The sequence below is a fragment of the Cyprinus carpio genome, chromosome B5 (assembly GCF_018340385.1).
Source record: "Cyprinus carpio isolate SPL01 chromosome B5, ASM1834038v1, whole genome shotgun sequence".
NCBI lineage: Eukaryota > Metazoa > Chordata > Actinopteri > Cypriniformes > Cyprinidae > Cyprinus > Cyprinus carpio.
Window position 1 is genome coordinate 23,334,120 of NC_056601.1, and position 22,681 is coordinate 23,356,800.

Below are 22,681 nucleotides of genomic sequence, written 5' to 3' on the forward strand. Positions count from 1 at the left end.
CATAAATGTTTGCCTTTAGTTTTAAGAGGCATATACTTCCCAAATTATGTAGAAGGCTTTGAAAACAAAAATTTAAATGAAAGAGGATTGTTAAATGCTAAAAATCTTTGATTGCTTTGAAAGATCTTTTAACACTCAGTAGACCGACTTTATTCATTTTTATTCAAAGGTTTTAAGTTGTCGATTTTTTTTTTTTTTTTACAGTGTTGTAAATGTGTACTGTGTGGACACGTCCTGATTTGTCTAACTTTGAATTTGTGAACGCTAAACTCACACATGTACTTTGAATTTTTTTGCAATAATTTGTCGGTCTACAAAGTAGCAATAACGTCCCAGTCCTTTGCGGAACTATAACAACAAACTACTGGAGACAACAACAACAGACACCTGAGTCTGCATATTTTGCACGTCTCTCTTAGTTAACACACCTGATTCAGATAATCAGCTCATTAGAAGTGAGCTCCGTGCATGAACTGTGTTCCCATTGACATGCTCCCTATACAGTCTTCATGGCTCCATACAAATCCATTGAAGTTTACTTCACTTCAGAACATTCATTCACAGATGAAACTTACTAGAGAAATGTAAAGTGTGACATCATATACTGTACCTCTGTAAATAAATGCTATTTTAATTCAAGTCTCGCACACTTGAATGCCCATTGAATGGAACATATACACTCGTTTCAAAATGGAATCATGGCTGCATATCCAGTGATGTCTACTTCGCAGGGCACTTAGAACAAACGTTGTACAGTATGTGATAAGAGAGACTGGGATTGGGAAACGCTGATATCTCTAATATAACTCTAGGTTAAATGTGCAAAGACATTTTTATTTTGCGTAACTTCAAGGCAGAAATAGCGCAGATGCTGGACAACAAGGAAACTTTCTAGTGCACAAGTTGACCATGACCTTGATATGTTTGCGCTCACTGTCAAATGGAGTATACTTCACGTTTGGCTATACTCATATGCTAAGTGTACGTATCAGAATTGAAGTACATTTTGGGCTTGAGAAAGGCAGTAATGTAGGTTTTGAATAGATGTACGTATTACGTGATCACCACAGACCAGTGGTAGTTCTTTTCTGTAAAGCTGTTTCGAACTCCCGAGATGAATTTCAGTGGAACTTTGTTTTGGCCTCATTGTGACCTTTGTTTGAAATTATATAACACCAGGACCCTCATTTATCAACAGTAATGAGTTGATAAATGATGATGTGTGCGTAAGAACGGTTTCACAAAAAGTGTGGGATCTACCAGCTTGTGATTTTACATAGGAATGTCTGTAAATATAAGGACAACTCTAAGCATGCTTACACAGAGAATCTAGTGTAGAATGGTGATACTACAAAAAGAAAGTGCCGCCGCCTGTCCTTTAATTGCAGATACCCAATTAATAATTTCATAGTTCAGGCTAGACATTTGCGTAATTAGTGTGAAAAGCTATAAAAGACAGCTGGGAGGTCATTTGAAACGTAGCTATAGTGTCATGGCTGATCTCGGCAAAGCATGCACAGTGCAGAGAACGCATTTTCAAAGACTGCGCTGATCTGTTTAGTGAGAGCACAGAATGGCTTCTCAGTCGGTACCTTGTTCTTTGTCATGATTTCGGTGAGGACATGTACAATATGGTTCATTGGAGGCGTTTCTGAATGCAAATGACCATGAATGTGAACAAACATGGTGCTGGGCCTATATGGTTTAATTTCTGAATTGCCGCAGAATCACTCTTGTTGGCGTATGATATATTTTCTTAGCATTCACCTTTAGCAGAACTTGAGCTACACCGCTAAGAGTGGATTTGGGCTCATTCCTAATGGGCCGCAATCAGACCACTAGACAGTAGTGGGCTTGTGTAACAATGTGGGTTAATGGGTGAGACGAGTGTTTGAATGTAGATGGTAGTGACACCTGTTTCAGTAGCAGCATGCGACTTGAGAAACGTGACCCTGCTTATTTCATAATACCACATTTCTTAAAGTACGTTTTCCCTAAATCTAATGGATTTGGATTTTATTTGTAATAAAATAGAGAGGTTCCCTATCTGTTATAAGTACCAGATTTGGAGGATAGTTGGATTTTTAAAAGGCAAGCCATTTGATTGTAGTGCAGTTACAATAACAAGTGTTTTTTCTCTTTAGGAGCTCCGCACCAACAACCCTCGATACAGCAAAGGAACATACAATGACTTCAGTTACGTAACAAACAACAACCAGGAAGGCGTCAGCATGAGAAAAGGAGAACACCTGGGCGAATTCAACTTGGGCTCCACTATTGTACTGTTATTCGAAGCTCCGCGGGATTTTACCTTTAATTTGAAAGCAGGCCAGAAGATCCGTTTTGGAGAGCCTCTTGGGACAATGTAACGCCTACGAGAGGGGAACGGAATCTGATGATGGACACGCTAATCTGTGTGCAGCTGCATTCAGGGTCTCAAAAACTAATACACTCACATTTGCAGAGATGTACTCTGTTTAAACTGAGATACATGTGTGTTCATATGTACTCAATCAACCACCACTGTTGCATTATTGCCATTGGGTTCTCACAGTCGTTTTGTTAGGGTGCGTAGGGGTATTTTTTTGTTTTTGTTGTAAAATAAGCTGAGCTTAGACCATCACGTTGTATCTGTTTACCATGAAATGCCATCCTGAATTTTTTGGGCTCTAAATTATTTTTCTGTTTTGTTTAGGTAAAGCGATTTTGTTTAGTTTTTGTGTTTGCCCATATTGCCTTTGGCTTGAGTCAACATGTGTGAAGGGTTTGAAGAGTTCAGGACTTCCACAGCTGACTCTGCAAGCATTGGGAATATATGAGAGGCCATCACTATTTGGTACCTTCGTATTTCACAATGCTTAGCTTTTAAACCGTTCTCTCCGTCCAACTTTTGCTCTTCACAAATAAGGTGCAAGTCATTTTGACCGTTAAATCTTGGCCACATTTACTCACTAAGAACGAGTTTTGGAAAAGACAGGCGACATTTATCACTGCTGTTGTTCTCTGGCATTGAATTATGGCTTTGCTTGTTGGTGTAGCAATTAGTTGGGAGATAAATGTTAAGTATTATGCTGTCTCATCTTGATTAGTGCCAAAACACAAGATATATTTTTTACTAACACACTTTTTTCCCCTTTTGATATGAATCAAGTTCTTGTGATTGTATGGCGTATATTTTTTGTTCTTGGACTTTTGTTTTATTAACCAGCACCTGGCAAGTTCTACACCCTGAGCTAAGGATAAAGACCCTCGGGACCCCCCTAATCTGGACCACACGAGTGTATGAAGATTAGGGGAAGCACTTTGTTTTGAATGTGTTGAAAACACTGGGCCACACGTCTTTTGGAGAAAAGTCTCATTAATTCAATTTATGTAACATAGACATTAATTTCAAACTAGTTCAGAGCGCAAGAAACGTGTCATTAATAAATTTTAAAGGTTATTTAAAATGTTGTGTTGTATAAATTTGTGATATTGGTATTAAGATTTGATAACATCGTTGTAATGTTTTGCATACAGCTACTAGGTTTGCAGCTTCTTGACCAGGGAAATGTTAATATACACAGTTTGTGGTGGATTAGTACAGTAAGCTTCACAGGACAGTTTGTATATTTATACATGGGGGAATATAAAAAGGATAAATCTGACCGCGGTATTTGAGGAAAGTCATTTATCATTACGTAAACCTGATTAATATTGAACAAAATCTCAACGGAATATGGATTAAAATTGAAAGTGCTGAATCAGGAACAGCATCAAGCAATGTGACATGCTGTACTTTATTTAAAATTATTTAATTATTCTCATTTACGATGCATTGTTTTATTACTTAATATTAATAGTAAGATTGTTTGGGATATTTGTACTTTTAAAAATGATGTCACCCACAGGACCATTAAGAGAATCCCGCGCTACCCTGTCTCCCCTGCGCTCGTAATGTTCTGAAGGTTGTTGAATTTTTATGTGCTCCTCCAACTGGCGCCAAGTCTGAAGTGACTAAACAAAGTTAATATTGTGATAACCAAATCAATATGCATCTCTTAGCAGGTTCGTCCTAGACCACGTATGAAGTCAGATATTTCCTTTTTGTTTACACTGGTGTATCCCCGTGCTATCCTAACAGCTGCGTTCAATTTACCATTATTTTCAGGCGCCATATTAATGTCTATTATTAAAGTCATACTAACGTCTATTAGCTTTACCAAATTCATATATTTACAATAATCATATCATATTTTCAGCCAAAAATACCTATGCTCCTTTGTAAAACAGTAAACGTAGCCACCACCGTCAACAAAAATGACAAAAAAATTCACAAAAGATTCTTTTTGAATGAGATGCAGTATCAGTGTATGATATTTTGCATAATTACTGTACATAAATATTTCTTTACATAATTATTAAAAATACAGCCTTACCTCATATAAATTCAAAATGACATTGTATTTAAAAAAATGAGTTTGTGAATCAAGCTTAATTGCAATTAAAAATAGCTAGGCCTAAATGATTGATTGAATGAATGAATAGGCTATCGGGAACATTTTTAACCCCAAAAAAATAACACCCGTAACTATTTTAACCTAATGTTAAATGTAAAATAATATAATGTAAAAAAAAAAATAATAATAATAAAATAACAAAAAAATAATTGAAATAAAAAATAGTGTTGTTTGTCTAATCTTCCCTCTCAAGTAAACAGCTTTAGAAGGTAAGCTAGTTAAGAAAGCACAGCAGTATCAAAACACAATATAACTATCTGTAGCTATACGTTTTAAGGTCATAGAAAGAGTGTAAGCCAGTGAATAAAACCAAAAATGCAACTTGAGGGCGAAGAAAATTTTATTTTTATTACAATTACGAGCTTTTATCTCCCCCTACCGACGGTAGACTAGACTACTGGCAGTCTGCACAGACAACAGTCATTATCATGAGAACCACATTAATACTTATTTCCATTCATTTGTCCTAGAATTTCCTCGTACTATGTTTAGAGTCATATTTTCGTTTTTGTTTACATTAGTGTATTCACATGCTTTCCTAACCTTGCCTTCAATTTACCAACAGTTAGTGATGGCTTAATTAGCCTTACAAAAATCACAAAACTCATAGTTTCGGCCTAAAATAAAACTAACTATAGTTGTGATTAAACTCTATAAATGTAACCACCACTGTGCAAATAATAAAAAATAGACTAAAGATTCTGAAAACGATTGTTACAATGAGATCCAACATGAATTTATGATCATTTTACACAATACCTCTATGGTTAGTATGTTTTTTTTCAAGGGGAATAGCTTTAAAGTAAAGATAAAATATATGTTTAGAATATGCAAAAGTTTATAAATACAGTTTCCCTTTGAATCTATCATCAACTGATTTCTAAATGAAAAAAAATATATATATATTTTATGTTTTAAATGTTAAGACTCTCTCCCCTGTCTTTGCAAACCTTTGGATAACTTTACATTAACCCTCTGGCACTATGCTGAAAATTAATAAAATCTAATTGAAGTTTAACAGTTAATGTCAATATAAATGATAACCCATATACGGGAAATACTGTAGTGCTTGAGATTCCAGGTAACAAAGTTTCTTTACACCTGTAAACCGGCTGATCTGGACTCCACGTGTATTTGTTCCAGGAACTTGCTCTCAGGACACTACGTCCCAAACCGGTTCAGTTGCTATCTGATAATACTGCCTTTACTCAGCTAGAAAGAATTTGTCACATGAGTCACCTTGTAGGAAACGTTGAGTAGTTCAGAAGTAAAAATGATTTGAAAAAAGTTGTTTACAGAGACAACTGTGATTTTATGTATCAAAAAATATATTGATCATCGTGCCTAACATATACAGACATCCAAAACATTTTGGTTGGCATATTTTATATTTACAATAGTCAGGCTCACAGTCTTGTGGCCAAAAAAACTGTCAACGACCCATTGTATTAAATGTAACTAGCATAATATTGCTTATAATCATATAATATTAGTACTATAAGGGTTTTGTGTTGCACTTAATAGTCTCTTTGGCAATCCTAGACACAATGTGTCAGCAGTGTGTCTACAGTAACCAGAAAAGCTCGTTCAATAGAAACTCAGATGGCACAACACTCATTCTGAAGTAAAAGATGACAGTGTCTTTTTGTAAAAGAACAAGGGTTCTTCCTAAAGTTTCAGTCACCTGTGTTTGACGGCATGTCAGGGTGTGACTCAAAAACCTAAAGAAACTTGGAGAAGTCCACCGGGACATATTCTGAAGAGAGCCCACCTCTGTGTGCAGCAATAAAACCTGTTTAACCTCATTACAGATTTATAGAAACACTCCATTAACAACAACAACATTAGTCGAATAACTTTAACATGAGTTATTTTAAGTAAGTGTATGGGAACAATTGGGTGACGCCAAAATGAAGAAGAGTATCTAAGCATGTCATTGTCTGAGCCAGATAAAGGTAAGGCTGCTTTAATGTGGTTCAGTAGGAGCAATCCAGCTGAACTTAACTGTGCCAATTTAACAAAACAATGATGTAATCCAAATGTAAATATTTAATATAATAGGTTTTGGTGCAGTCACAGAAGGTCAGCTCTTGTTTTGTCCAAACCGCAGTATGATCTCCAGGTTCATGTAATAGCTAAAGGATCCCAAAAATCCAGTCATTTTAGAACTGTACAGCATTTGGCTTCTGAAATTTGGGAGGTGGAATGTTGGTTCCAAAATGTAAAACCCATAATCCTTTGCTTCACAGGGTAAATCTAGTCTCACTTCCTCCTCCGGCAGCAACAGGCGTAGCAGCGTCCCACCTGCTCCTCGCTTTCCCTCACCGTGTAAGCCGGAGGGGGGTTCTGGCTCCCGTTCCTGGCCTCTCCGTAGACTGGCACACTTGAGGTGTTGTTCTCGCCTGGGGTTTTGGTGCTGCTGTAGGGGTTTAGGGCAGAGTTGCGGTTGTTGTAGGTGCTCTCCAAGGCCATTGGGTTCATGATGATGGTGCTGGAATCCGCCGGATCCCGCAGTTTGGCACGAGGGATGGTGACATCACCATAGGGGTTCTCAAGAGAGATGTTCATGGTGTCAGGCTGGAGAAGCAAGTCAAAAATGAATAATCAAGAGCCTCGGTTACAGTCTGTTAAAACTGTTGAAACATGAGGTCCTGAATATCAGATTTTTCTTGAATATTCCTGGGGAAAAATGTATTTCAATATTTGAACATTTGCATAGCAAACAAGAGATTGTATGACAAAACACATTATACAACAAAACCCATTCAATCTAAGAGCCGTGACTATTTTGTCATCCACATCAACGCACAATCTTCGGTTTATTAAAAGCGCACTACATGCTTGAGCTCTTTAAAGTCAGGTGGCTGTTGTTCTGAAAATGATTCCAACCGTATCCTTCATCTGTGAAGATAATTAGAACAATTATTAAAACCTTTTATTCATGGTAATCTTCTGTGGTGTGAAAGGGCCTTTAGTTCTGGTTCTACAATTTGATTGTTCGAGCGGATATCCAGATTGTTCATTATGGATGGGGATTCAGTAAGTAACGCCAGTAGGTGGCGACAAGTCTTTCTGTCTTTATGAGTGTGTGTCATTTAATCGTTCAATGACACTTATAATTAATCAACAAAACAATTGACAGGCTGTAATTCGGAATAAAAACACTACTCTTTGTATTTATGTCATATAAAGCCATGACAGAATAAGAGTACAACGGTAGAACGCCAATTTTACATTGATTCATTTACCGAACCGATTCCTTCAAACACAACTGATTCAACACTACTGTGTTTTGCTCGGAGACGCAACAGCTGATTTAACTTCGCTTGGAATCTTTATTGGCTGTGCAAAAACGGACAATTTTTTTGGCAAAATTGTAACTTACATGTAATTTATTCAATATCAACTTATTGTTTTTAGTAGCCTAGTTGTAGCCTATAAAATAAACCAATATCATGCACACTCCCACGCTGTTTGTGGTCTAAATAACAGCAGGCCAGTGATGATATCTGCGGCCTTCATGCTCGGACAACAGCACGATTTCAAATCTGATATTGCTTGAATTAAGTATTTTTGTAACATTAATAATTATATAAATGCTTAGTTGTTATTGCAACTTTTATTTCTTAATTGTTAAATTATATTCTGGGCCCCTGGTATTGTAAATAAGACATAATATTCTTATAACCATTTTTTTTTTCCCCTCATCAAATCAAATAACTCTCCTTTACTTGTAAAAAATAAAAACAAACAACAATTAACTTTTCCTGTGTCAGTGAATCTTAAATACAGAGAAAGTGCTTACCGGCAGAGGCCTGGGGGTGATTTGTTTGGTGGGAATCAGTTTTCACAGCTGCACGCTGTTTCTGCTGTGACTTCTGTTCTTCCGTGTTTCCGAAATAAGGTAAGACAAACCTGAGCCACCAGGCTGGAGGGAAAAGGAGGAGGTGGCAGTCCAGCTGATCGTGAGTCTTGTTTAAACATGGCAGTGTGTATGTAACCCCACCCTTGGGTATTCATGTTTTTTTTGTGTGTGTGTGTGTGTGTGTGTGTGTGTGTGTGTGTGTGTGAGAGAGAGAGAGAGAGATAGAGAGAGATATAGTTGGGGAGGAGGCTAATGGGAGTTCAGGAATGCTAATATAAAATTTATTATTAATATTATTGTATGACGACATGTTGCAGACAAGATACAATAAAAAAATATACTTTTCATCAAACGGATGCCAGATATAGCTACTTTGCTCTGAACAAATATAATAACTCTGTGGATGCTGTTGTGTAAGGTGGTTATGCTCTGCAAACATCACAGTGCTGAGAGGAGTACACAGCCTTGTTTTAACTTTGTTAAACATTAACAGAATTGACTTTTTAAACTACTTCTGATTGGAAAAGTAGAAGGGTGCTGCAGTTTTTAAACGCTGAGAGAGAATTAAAAGCTGTCTGACTGGGTTTGGTTGTTGTTGAAAGAGAAACATGTTACAAAGATGCTAACTTTACATCATGAAATTTTGTTCAGTCATGAGCTTATTGTAATGCCACAAAAGTAGTGAAAACATATGTATGGGTAGTGTCCTGCAGTGTGACATGCTGTGTCAAATCAAATGGTGTTTATTTTAAGAAGTTTTAATCACAAAAATAGACATACTGTTCAAAATGAAGACAAAAAGTATTGTGACCTTGTGGTTGGCAAACATTAGTGGATGATGTTTATAGTTAAAGTGATGAACTACACCTGTGGTTACTCTGCTACCACCTGTTTGAAATCACTGAGAGCAGATGAGAAAATCATTGTAAAAATGTCTCTGAGAAGTGAAGATAATTCTGGGGGGAAATCCAGCAACATTTGTTTACAGGTGTTACTTGCTTTTTTTTTTAGATTTTTTAAAGATTTTTTTTAAAGATATAATTCCAAACTGTTATGGACCTACTGTATATTTTAATTTTAACCTAAAATCTTAAATCTTAATCCAAACGTGTGTGTGTGTGTATATATATATATATATATATATATATATATATATATATATATATATATATATATATATATACTACCCATGCACCTAGTTTCAAAGAATTGTTTGTAGTTACACTTTTACCATATGATTTCCTGTTCGATTGCAATGCTTAGTTATTCTTTGACCAGGTTGTGTTCTGTAAGCATAGATTGTTCTGATGGAATGGCATCATAGGGTGTTTAATGACAAAACACAATATCAATGCACACATACTGGTTCCAACACATTCTTTTCAAGGCCTGAGAATGAGGACATTGTTGACTAGCGAGCTAAAAATGGTGCTGCTGGGAGTTTTAAGGTGCATCTTAAATTTTTGAGGGGGTGGCAGGCCTATCTGGACTGAACCAGCTCATTGTTACATACACGTGCGAAATCCACCCCACCCACATTTTATCTCATTTGATGATTGAAGTTAAAAGAATTTTAAACAAGGCCGTGTCTGACCAGGTTCTGTTTTCAGAGGTTAAAGAGGTTTAAAAAGAGCTCAAGAGGCACTTCAGAGCTCTTCAATCAAAGGTAGCCGTAGTGACAGCGAACACAAACATCAGCAACAAAGAACTAGAGTGGTTAGACAGACCAAAACAGAAGAAATGATTAAAAGCAGCTAACAGCACAAACAAAGCTATTGCTAAAAGAGCAAAAAAAATAATAATAATAGTTTTGCAGAAAAACAAAGACAGTGTTGAACATCATGTACTCCTGAGAAACAAATATCTTTTTTCTTAGAAACATAACTACATTTTTACGTTTCTGTCCGGTTTTTAGCATATTGCTGTTTGGTTGCTAGTGATCATGGGAGGTTGATATGCAGTTGCTGTTTGTTATAATGTTATGGGTGGCTCCCAGGGGGGGTTCTATGCAGTTGCTAAAGTGTTTTCAGTGGGTTTTGGCAGAGTTTGGCTGTGTCCAAAATTGCCCCCACCCTTAAAAAAGGCAAAATTTGATGAGATATTAGCATATTAGCGAGGGCACTCATTCAATCCCATGATGCACTGCAATAACGAGTGTACAACTGATGTACACACAACAGCTAGTGAATACCCATAATGCACTGTGAGGGTCGTGCCGAATAAATTCCTGTGTCTTCCCAGAAGATGGTGCTTGCAGCCGAATCATCCATCCATTTTACAATCCGCTGGTCCAATGTGGGTTATAGTTATACATTTATTTTCAATTGATTAGTAAGTCATTTAATGAAAGGTTTATATTATAAAAGGTATTCAAAGGCAGGCTTTAAGATTGTTAATTTTAAATGGGGAGTCATCTCATTTATCACCAGCAAAATATGGAGTGCCACAAGGATCTGTCCTAGGTCCTATGCTATTTTCAATATACATGTTGCCCCTTGGTAATATTATTAGAACATACAGGATTAGTTTCCACTGTTATGCTGATGATACTCAACTATACTGTATATCTCAATGAGACCAGATGAAACTTTTAAATTATCTAAGCTAACAAAGTGTGTTAAAAATTTAAAAGATTGGATGACCAATAATTTTCTCCTATTAAATTCAGTTAATAGAGATATTACTTATTGGACCAAAAAACAGTACACAGAATCTCGTAGATTACAATTTGCAACTAGATGGATGTACTGTTACTTCCTCTACAGTCAAAAATCTGGGTGTTATATTAGAAAGCAACTTGTCTTTTGAAAAACCATATTTTCCCATGTTACAAAAAACAGCATTCTTCCATCTTAGAAACATTGCCAAGCTATGAAACGTTACCTGTTTCTGATGCAGAAAAGCTAGTTCATGCATTCATGACCTCTAGACAGGACTATTGTAATGCACTGCTAGGTGGTTGTCCTGCATCCTCAATAAACAAGCTACAGGTAGTCCAAAATGCAGCGTCTAGAGTCCTTACCAGGTCAAGAAAATATGATCATATTACCCCAAATTTACAGTTTCTGCAATAAGTTTCCATATCAGTTACAAAACATTATTACTTACCTATAAGGCCCTTAATGGTTTAGCTCCTGCGTACCTAACTAATTTTCTACCACGCTACAATCCATCACGCTCCCTAAGATCACAAAACTCTGGACTTTTGGTAGTACCTATAGCAAAGTCCACTAAAGGAGGTAGAGCGTTTTCGCATTTGGCTCCCAAACTCTGGAATAGCCTTCCTGATAATGTTCAGACACACTTTCTCTGTTTAAATCTAGATGAAAAACACATCTCTTTGGCCAAGCATTCAAATAATGCATCTCATAATTTTGGACTGCAGTTGGTTGGAACAGAAGCAACGCTAATTATGTCTCTATTTGTTTCTCTGTTTTGCCACGGAATTTACATCCCATGGTAACTAGGATTTACTCAAGCTTCAGTCTGGATCCAGAACACCTGAGAAGAGATGATGCCAACCCCTCAGAGGACCTCATAAAATGACAACCCCAAAAAAACATACAAAACTACCAAAATTTGCTATAAGTTTGATTGCATCATATAATAATTGCTGTTAATAGTGTTCATCATCTGTTTGATTACGTCTTTAATTGATTTTTCCGTACATTTCTGCCATATGCACATAAATTGACAGTCATCACTGATTAGCTACTACTAAATATTGTAGAAACTTAATTTTCTGTAAAGTTGCTTTGCAACGATTTGTATCATAAAAAGCGCTATACAAATAAACTTGAATTGAAAACTTGAATTGAATATATATGCTAGTTTCCATCACTTTTCATTACTATTGAAGCTGCCAAGTTTCAAATGATTACTAAACAGCATGCACAAACTATGCAAGAGTGGCAGCTCTTCCAGTGCACTCTGAATTCATCTGAAGGAAATAGTGAATGAGGGTGTAAAGTGCCATTTAAACACAGCCATGGTCTTATTATTGGGAGATACCAAGTTCCAGCTCTACCACTGGAGAAAATTCTCTTATAAATCAGCAATTTTTTTTCTTTCTTAAAAAAAAATGGCCACTGATCTCCTTCCCTGTGTTTTTTGCTAACTTTGGATGCTTGCTTTTAAACAGTGTTGGCTCTGAGTGGATGGATGTTGTGCAGTTGCTCAAGTGTTTTGAGTTATTTTTAACACATTGCAGTGTGGTTGCTAGGTTGTTGTGGGTGGCTGCTAAGGTGTTGAGTGTTGCTTTTACTGCATTACTGTGTGTTTACTGTGTGTCTATGATATTCCGGCCTCTAGACATGCTTGGGTCTCTTATTCAGTGTATGTCTATGGGATTTCCTTTTATCGCCCACAAGGTCAGAATTTTAAATTGCATCACTTAGAAGCACACCTCTCCTCAACAAGTTATATAATTTTCTTATGTTCATTGCTGAGATGATACAGCATGAGCTACATCCCAAATAACAGAATGAACAAAAATAATCCTTTTTAAATTAGATTCCACACACTAAATGGCTCATGATTGCCAAGACATTAGCAGCTGGGCCATTTAGTCATGTGACAGTGTGGAAACTCTCGTGGTATTATGATTTGATTCAAATCCTGTGGCAGTGACCCAAAAAAAGCCAACAGGAACTTATCAGAGACTTGTTCCCTAGTCAAACATGCAAGTGACCGAATCACATTCCACACTAAGTGAATCATTCTCTTCCTCTCTTTCTCATTCAGTGGGTTTCAGTGGCTTGAGAGCAACATTTTAATATTAGTGATGGTACTGTAAGTTCATTTGAAGTCTTTTAGAATGTGACGCCACTTGCTTGACAAAAAGCAGCACGCAATTCTAAAAGCAGCACTCCCAAAACAAACAGTGGTAAATTAAACAAATCAACAAGGAAATAGAAAACAACTTGATCCTTACTGAAACTAAGTCAAATTTTTTCTCACACTCACAGAAATGAGTTCCTCAACACGTGGTAGCTTACGCAATTCTTTACATAAGTTTCCCAGGTTATGACTCTGCAGTGACTTGCTCCTCAAATGAGCCTAAATGCTGTTCTCAGACCATTTTAAGTCTGTAGTTATTAAACATTATCCATTATAATCAAATGACACACCCAGCTGGTAGAGGCTGGTATCTCAAGTTCATGAGAGAATCAAATATTTACCCACAGCACTACAGTTTAGACTCGCTGGGGGTCACTGAGTCACCGCAGTATCCAGCTGTATCAGGAGGCAGATCACGTGAGCTCCATTGTCTTCTCTGCTGTTGGTACTAGTCGTTGCATAAAGCATTGCATTGTTGCATTATTTGCATAATATGTAACAAATTTTTCCCATATGGCACATTTGTTGTGAACTTGTGGTTTTGTGGTCCTTGCTTGTGCGTGTCTATGAAGCCCACGGGACAGTAGGGTGTCCGATTTGTCATTGTATGATTCAGAAACTCCCTCTGCTAAGCCCTCACGATGTAAGCTCCTTTTGTGATTTCTAGACCTGTAACAGTCATTAATAAAATCTTATAAATATAATAATTAAAAAATACATTGCAAATGTGTTTAAGATAAATCTACTTTTTTTAAATATTTTGTTTTATTTATTTATCAAATTAATCATGGACAACTGGAAAAGTCGAGGCCTTTGAATGTAATTATGTTGTTGTAGATGTAGTAGAATGTAGTTGAATATAGTGTAAAGTATGAGGTGATGGAGTCAAAATGGTTGAGAACCACTGGTGTGTGTAACATTTACATCACCAAAATGTGAACTTGGAGGAGGACTGCAAGGGTTGATAGCAGCATTTGGCCAAAAGGGTGTGTGCATGGGGTTAACCCCCAAATTTAAATTCTGTCATTAATTACTCACCGTCATGTTGTTCCAAACCAGTAAGATCTTCATTCATTTTTCAAAACACAAAGGTATTTTTGATGAAATCCGAGAGTTTTCTGTCCCTGCACAGACAGCAATGCAACTACCATGTTCAAGGCCCAGAAAGGTAGTAAGGACATCATTAAAATAGTTGACGTCAGAGGTTCAGCTGTAATTTTATGAAGCTATGAGAATTGTTTTTGAGTGCAAAGAAAACGTGGTACTGTTGTGAAAGTGTGTCAAAGGCTGCCATGAAAGAAAATAAATTGTTGAATAAAGTTATTTTTGTTTTCTTTGCACACAAATGACAGAATTTTCATTTTTTTGGCTGAACTATCCCTTTAAGGTTTGAGTGGTTAACATGAGCTCATTAGCTCCTTCTAATAGGTTTAATGCAACTTCATGCAATGACGCACTGTGACTTGCCACTTGCGTGTTCACACTTGGCCGGTTCTTTCGACTGAAATGAAGGTGAGTGTGATTTCACCAAGTACAACATGTTTCTGGATCAACATCCTTGTTGATCCTAGAACAACATTCCAATAAACCAATCAGAATTGAGAAATATCTTTTCAGGAAATATCTGCTTTAGGCTTACAATCAGGGTTAGGTGCTTCCACACCCTTGTTAATCAGCTATCGTTTCCCACTGATTTTAGGAATAAATTATGGGTAGGGTTAGGTTTAGGGATAGGGATTGGGTTAAGTCTATATTTTTGGACAATAGTGTTGATCCAGGATCATCAAAAGATGATGATCCAGGAACATGTCTTACTTTGCAAAGTCACATCGACCTGAAAGGAACTCTGGTACACAGGAGCTATGTTGCCCATTACAGTTTGGTCCAGGGCGTCAGAAGCTCTGTCTTGCAGCAAATTTGTGTGTGCAAACAGAAGAATTCCTGGCACTGTTTTCCTTTGCACATTTTATAAGCTCTTTGTGAGTTAGCTGGTAAAAATGCCCCCATATGTACAAGCATTTAATGAGCATTTGGCCCAGCACACAGCAGTTTTGGATGTTTGGAAAGTTCGCAAAACACACATCATTAAACTGTCCAGTCAGCGTGTGACCGTATAATTATGTCTTTTTTTCTGTATCTTTAGGTTTGGTGTTAAAAATGACAGTTTGGACGCTAAGTGAACCTAAATGTTAATGACTAAATGTATAATTTTCTTCTTGAATCCAGACCAAAAGGACAGAGGGAACTGAACTACAAGTGTAAACGCTCTTTCACACACTGATTTAACTTTTTTCTCTCCCTCAACAATGCAGTTTTGACCAGGTTTGGAAAATACAGCAAATTGCAGTCAGTGTGAACACTACTTAAGTCTCATGTGTATTTATCTACAGGAAAATAGCTTTATGAACTCTATTAAAATGTTTAAGAGACATTGTAAATATTTAGGGTAGCCAAAGGCCTCTGAGGACTAGGTGGCAATGTTAGCACACTGGATTTAGTAATTACTTTGTCTTGTCTTCCTTTGTCTCATCATATTTAGGGTAGATGGATAAGGCGGAGTCTAAAACAGTAGAACCACTACAAGTCCAAATAAACTAAAGAGATCTCGTTTTAAAAAGCAGGTCCTTACCTTTTTCTGTGTTTACAATGTCATGGGATTTGCATATGTCATCATTTCTTACCGCAACACAACCCTACATGCGAGATAATGATCAAGAGTGCATGGGAAAGTTGAGATCTGTGTGGTGTCCACCAAGTTGAGTTCCCATGCAAAGACAATCTACACCAAAAACACAGATACATGCACACACTAAACAGAGGATTGATAGGACCAATGACGTCTGATTGCCCTCATTGTGCCAGCAGAAGGACATTGTGAACTTGGATTTCTTCATCCACATTGCCAACATGTGAAATTAGAGACATACAAATATGCTGCAGCAACCAAAACTGCTATTCTAAAGAAAATATTCTGTCTCGTTCTTCTCTTATATCACTGCTTAATAATATAGCTTCACCATTTAGAGATGGCAAAGCAAAAGAAAATTCATATAAATGTTTAGTGAGATACAGCTGACCGCTATGAAGCTCAGGTGTACCTAATGCAAGAAGATTTGCTCTGTGCTGTCATCTGCTGGTGTACAGTGTAGCATGCAGCACATCAATGTAGGATTCTTAAAGGGTTACTCCACTGCAAAATGAAAATTTAGTCATTATTCACTTACCCCCATGTCGTTCCAAACCCGTAAAAGCTTTGTTCATCTTCGGAACACAATTTAAGATATTTTGGATGAAATAGGTTTGAGACTGTCCCATAGACTGCCAAATAAATAACAGTGTCAAGGTCCAGGAAAGTATGAAAAGCATCATCAGAATAGTCCATCTGCCATCAGTGATTCAACCGTAACATTATGAAGCAACGAGAATACTTTTTGTACATGAAGAAAACAAAAATAACAACTTTATTCAACAATTTCTCTCCTTTGTGTCTCTACGCTACGCTGATTTGGAGAGACACAGAGGAGAGGAATTGTATTCCTTTGTATTCTCATCACTTCATAATGTTACGGTTATTGAGTTTGGAATAACTAGTGTAATATATATTTACTGTAAGATTTGATTTATTTAAATGACTTTTCTAGTTCTAGAGATTTCTTTTAAAAACCGGCAGATACGTCATATATCCAAGTTTTTTAAGGCCAAAGGAACTCTATTTGACTTGACTTGCAAGGACTGCTTGATTGTTTAGATACTGTTTGAACTGAACTGAGCTGGATGATGACATCACTGAATCAATGATGAACTGACTTTATCTGAAAATTGAGTGTTTATTGTCCTCTTTCACTATCGACTGTTTTCCTGTTTAATACTGTACAGCTGCTTTGACACGATCTGCATAAAGCACTATATAAATAAAGGTGACAGTTTCTTCAAAGAAAAAAATCTTTAGTAATGCTTATTTCAAATCATTTTTGATTATCTTAAGATGATTTTGTTTAAGATATTTTAAGCATTCCAATATTGAAAAAGCACACAATAGAGTAACAGTCTGAAGTTACACAACCATATCACTGTACAGCAGTGATGTCAGATATGTTTTTGTTATGTAGTAACCGATTTTAAAATGCAATATTGTTAAAAGTTGTGATTTATAATTATACATACAATATTACAAATTCTCATTTCGTATGAATTAAAATGTTCACCCAAAAATTAATATTCTGTCATAATTTACCCATGTGTCTGTGTGTGTGAAGCCAGTGGGCTTTAATGCTGTCTGGTTCCCAGCATTCTTAAAAATCTATTTTTTTTAATAGTTTAAAGTTTTTGAAAGAAGTCTCTTATCTTCAAAATTTATTTGATCAAAAATACAGTAAAAGAAAGATATATCGTGAAATATTATTACAATTAAAAGTAACCGTTTAATATTTAAATATATTTTAAAATCTATTCCCGTGATGGCAAACCATCATTACTCCAGTCTTCAGTGTCACATGACCCTTCAGAAATCATTCTAATATGCTGATTCAGTGTGCGAGAAATATCTCTTATTAAATGGTTGTGCTGCTTTATATATTTGTAAAAACAGTGATGCATGCTTTCAGGATTTACTGTAATGTTTTTCCCATTCTGCTGCCTTTGATGTCACAAGACTCAGGATTGTGGGTTTTTTTGTGTTAATTCTCAGCTGTGTGTCATTTTGCTGATGATCTGGAGTGATTCATCGCATCTCTCAAACCACCCTAAAGTCCCCCAACATCTCAGTTACCATCATTAAATCTAACGTGACTCTAATTTAGCTGTACCCCCTTCCACTTCACTTTCTTCTGCTCAATAATAATAGATATCTACCAATACGGACATCCCTTTGCTGCGCTATAGGGGTGATGAAGGTCTCAGAACTAATTTGGCAGGGAAACGTTGATGACAGACTGTCTGTGGGTGACTAGGCTTGAATTTCAGGCCTGTTTTGTGACTGTAAAGCGATACACCCTCCTCCCATTATACTTTCTTGCACCCTAAACGTGTCTGATGTCTTTAATTTCACGTTCTTCCACAAAACTAAACCCAAATCTTCTCAGAAGCCACTGTGTCTGTGGCCCTTTCCTTCACTGTTGGACGTTCTCAGAAATTTTCCCTTAATATATACAAGACAGAATGAAATCATTACTTCGTAAATAACAGAAAATAACAGAGCAGTTTATACCAAGATGCATAAATGTGCAACTCTTGACTAAATATTAAAACACCTGCTTAACAACATGCATCTCTCCTCCCACAAGCACCAATTGTTTTTCTTTTTTCAAAAGGGTGGATGTGCAATTGTGTGTGTGTGTAACAGCACAGGTCCACGGTGACAGGCGGTACTTAAATATTAAAGGCTCTGGGGAAGCACACCATTGTTTGCCCTCCATTTCAGAGAGGCAGTTGTGGTTGGTTGAGAGAGAGAGAGAGCGAGAGAGAGAGAGCTAACAGCAACAAAGACAGAGCCCGTGCTGCTGGGAACTGCAAGGACAACTTCAGGGAAAGCAACAGAGAGTGCACTCAAGTGTTAAACTACCTGACAAAGGATGTGAAGCAAGACAGAGTCGGCTGTAAAATGTTGACAGAAGTTGGACTTTTGGTACATTAAACATGGATGGAACTGCAAGCGGAACAGCAGAACCTCAAGAGACCGACGGCACACAGAACACACACAAGGATGAAGTGGACAGGTAGACCCTCTGCATGGAAAATTCATTTTTTTGAAGTTACAGGAAATTGCTTATGTGATATTAAAATAAGACGTATTTGAATTTGTGCTTATTTTAAATGAAAATGAAATACAATGAATGAGAAAAACACATCTTTTTTTACATTCATTTAAAAATAATTTATTTCTTAAGATTATGCACGTGTTTCTTATTCAGTTTTAATATCATTTTATTATATTTGCAATGATGAATTCTATTAAATAAACATATGGTTCCTGCTTTCAGTATAAAGAATGAAATGGCTTTGACAAATCATGCAAATAAAACTTTTTCCATCTAATATTTCACATAAGTTGATTGAGCACATTGTATGTTTTATGGTTATGTTTTGTGTTTGTTTGGAATAAAAAGAACACCGTTAAGAGTTTGAGAACCCACAGTATACAGATCTTTTACTATTACATCTTGTGTGTACAAATTTCATTGCTGCCGGCCACTAATAGTAAACAGATACATGCGGCTCAGCTTACACACTCTTTAACGGCTGACCTTGTGTACTTGGAAGAGTAAAATATTGTGGGGAAAATGTAAATGATTAGTTTTTGCTTTTGTGGCATTTTTGCAATTTTAACCAGCTGCTTTGATATTTTCCAGAACATTATACAAGTGTATTCATTCAAATACATTTTTATTGCTGGCTCTGTTATGTTGGCCACAAATAATCAACCATTAGAAAGTCAGCACTGAACATCTCAGGCAAACACAGGGAGATGTTTGGATCATATTGAGCTCATTCTGTAGGGTCTCGGATGAGGGTGGGCCTGTGTCTGAGGTTCCTGTGGATGAGGACGTGGAGGCTGGAGCACAAAACTCCAGGGACAGCCGCAAACTGGACTGCATCATCTGCTACAGTGTGTATAATCTGGGAGAGAGACTCCCCCGCAAACTCTACTGTGGTCACACGTTCTGCCAGGCCTGTCTGAAGCGGCTGGACACCCTCATCAATGAGCAGGTGGGATTCAAGCTACCTTCATTAATATCACTCATATCACTATTTTTGCTTGACCTGTTTGTTTCAAAGTGCAAATACAGCAATGTTCACCCAGCTTGTGGCTTGCATGTGGAAATCTTTAACAAATTGTAGTCAGCCTATATCACTGCAATGTAAAATAAATAAATAAATAAATTCCACCTATTATAACTTAAAAACTTAAATTGATGCTTGACTTCCTGCAATGATTAAACAAGTTTTACTTTCAGATGTCGCTTGCAAACCTAATTTTTTTTTTCTTCCAAATGTTAAATTGTTCAAAAATCAGCACCTTTTCATTCCATTTAGCTTTATGAGCAATTATATTAATTAACTACAAATACTAGATTTTTGTTTACATCACAACAGTGTCTGTTAAATTAACAGAAATCCTAGCCGCTTATTGTTACAGTTGTTACAATAAATAAATATAAAATTTTGTTCTTAGGGGCATTTTTGCAAAAAGCTGTCATCTTCCATAATAACTTAAAGGTGACATATGAAAATCTGACTTTTCCAGGTTTTACGTGCTATAATCAGGTCCCCGGTGCATCTACCAACCAAGGAAACGTGAGATAGGTTAACCCAGTAACTTTGTTTTGGTAAGCCTTTTTGCTGCATGCTGAGAAAACCAGCGCGTTTGATTTAGCTCACTTGGTGATGTGGCAAAGGGATCTCATTATAATATTACCGCCCCTTAATCTGTACATTTCCGCCCATGGTGCCTCATTTTGATTTTGCAAGCGACAACTGTGTACCAGTTCTAATGCAATGGCGAAAGTTTGAGCAAAACATGCTAACTGTTCTGTCTTTGGTTGCACAGACGATCACAGAACACTTTTTAGAGTCCCAGCTTTAGAGGAGATGAGAGCAGTGGATGTATTGATTTATTTACTGTATATTGCTGCTGCCACACAGATCTAAAACCTTCACAGACATAACCGACTGTGTTTGTAACTCATGTGTGAATGAATACTTTAGTACTCACATACTGTGATAGCCGCTTTCTGTCCATGTGCTTCACTCAGAAAACCCTATATCAGAAGCTTAAACTAATATGGTTTAAAGGGCATGATTTTAGTGCTATAAACATGATAATCAGAACCAAAACAGATGTTTTTAGCAGGACCATCTGTAATGACACAGCCCTATTCTGGAAAAGGGGGCGGGGATCAGCAGCTCATTTGCATTTAAAGAGACGGGCACGAAAAACAGCTGTTTCTGTTTCCAATCAAAATAGGCATTTTCAAAATGCTTTAATAAATGATCTGTGGAGTATTTTGAGCTAAAACTTTACAGACACATTCTGGGGACACCAGAGACTTATATTAAATAACGTAAAAAGGGGGATAATATGTCACCTTTAAAAGAGTAGTACCACAGCTCTTTAAGATATAGGCTATTTTGTTTAGAGAGGGGAACAAAAAAATACTACAACCAGATGTGCTTTGTTCAAGGGCATTGATTTATTGTCATCAACCAATGGCATGAGATTGGGGGCAGGACTACCTGTCTGAACCAATGGAGATGCCTGATAAACATGTTTGAAAACGATGCCTGCGTCCCAATGTGCACACTATACATCCTAAATTCTATGATATAATACAAATTTTCAAAAATATATAAGTCACATATGCACAATAATAAGCACATTTTTATGCAGCGCATCACTATTTTTTTCTAGAAAAAAAGAGGGTTTGTTCATATATCAATCACCTGATTTGATATATAATAAACATTTTCTTCCTATGAACATTAAAATGTGTTTTTTTATGGCTTCTGACAGAATTTTCTGATTTATGGAGTAATAAAGAATTGTAAACCTGGCTTTATCCAATTTTCAGATTTCTGTTCTGGAAATATATGCAAATACCTCATTTGCATATTTAAACATTTTATCATTAGACAGCTTGTAATACAAAACTGACTTGCTTGACATAATCCGTCATCTGGGAAAGCTATTATTTTTACCCATTTCACCTGTAGTGTCTTGACTTGAATTATTACATAATTAATGAATTGATTAATCAAGCGAAATCTTGGGTTAAAAATTAAACTTAATTAAGCTCGTTTTATAACTTAATGAACTTTGCACTATTATTGAACTAAACTAAATCAACACTGAAATGACGTGAGCTGAATAATGATCTTATGTAGCTCTGCTGTGTAATTATTTTCTATGATTTTGAGTAATAACTAATGAACATGTATTGCAATAATGAAACTGTTGTTGCTAAACTAAATTAAGCTGAAAATTAGTTATCTTTTCAGAACTGCTATAAATCTAAAATTAATTTGCATTAGTTTGCAACATTAACAATCCTTTTCTTATTACTGTGAAGTTGTTTTGAAACAATCTGTATATTTTTAATTTTCATAGTTGATGCACCGTTTCACACACTTCAGCTGAGCAGTGTCAGATGTTTGTAACTGACTCGCTTTTTCCCCTAGATGTGGATCCCCTGTCCACAGTGCCGGCAGAACACTCCTCTACCTCGCGGGGGCGCCACTGGTCTAGACCTAGACCTGGCAGCTTTTCTGGGTGTTAAAGCTGAAGTGGAAAACCAGCGAACCTACAGCCAGAAAGCACCGCTGGAAACCAAGCTCTCCTTTATAAAGCAGCCAATCACAGATCAACCACCCTCAGCATGGGCCAATGTGGCAGTGGCAGAGCATCGCTTCCACAGGAGCCCTTGTTGCAAGCACTGCCTGCTCTGCTGCTGGTGGTGCTAGATTCACGTACATGATGTACAAA

At 36.7% G+C, this 22,681-nt stretch overlaps 3 protein-coding genes across 8 annotated transcripts in view; 2 read left to right on the forward strand and 1 right to left on the reverse strand.

Moving 5' to 3' along the window:
• pisd (phosphatidylserine decarboxylase) overlaps positions 1–3,449 on the forward strand; it is a 34,533-nt gene extending 31,084 nt beyond the window's left edge. For all 4 annotated transcript variants that reach the window (XM_042724966.1, XM_042724964.1, XM_042724963.1 and 1 more), the window contains one exon: positions 2,145–3,449. In XM_042724966.1, coding sequence (XP_042580900.1) covers positions 2,145–2,369 — 225 coding nt within the window. In that variant the 3' untranslated portion in view covers positions 2,370–3,449. The remainder of the gene's footprint in view (positions 1–2,144) is intronic.
• Positions 3,450–5,782: 2,333 nt separating this feature from the next.
• Positions 5,783–8,514, reverse strand: si:ch211-202f5.3. 3 transcript variants are annotated; one of them, XM_042724969.1, is made up of 2 exons: positions 8,305–8,514; positions 5,783–7,400 (listed from the first exon to the last, which is right to left on the reverse strand). In XM_042724969.1, exon 2 carries the CDS (start codon positions 7,065–7,067, stop codon positions 6,762–6,764), a length of 306 nt encoding a protein of 101 aa, XP_042580903.1. In that variant the 5' UTR covers positions 7,068–7,400; positions 8,305–8,514; the 3' UTR covers positions 5,783–6,761. The 3 variants fall into 3 exon arrangements, with proteins under 3 accessions (XP_042580903.1, XP_042580902.1, XP_042580901.1); XM_042724968.1 differs by having other exon boundaries at positions 5,783–7,076; positions 8,305–8,510; XM_042724967.1 differs by having other exon boundaries at positions 5,783–7,178; positions 8,305–8,500.
• A 10,072-nt stretch (positions 8,515–18,586) lies between these two features.
• Positions 18,587–22,659, forward strand: rnf224 (ring finger protein 224). Its single transcript, XM_019104453.2, has 3 exons — positions 18,587–18,917; positions 19,698–19,908; positions 22,378–22,659. The coding sequence occupies exons 1-3, from the start codon at positions 18,838–18,840 to the stop codon at positions 22,657–22,659; spliced, it is 573 nt and encodes a 190-aa protein (XP_018959998.1). The 5' UTR covers positions 18,587–18,837.
• Positions 22,660–22,681: the final 22 nt, after the last annotated feature.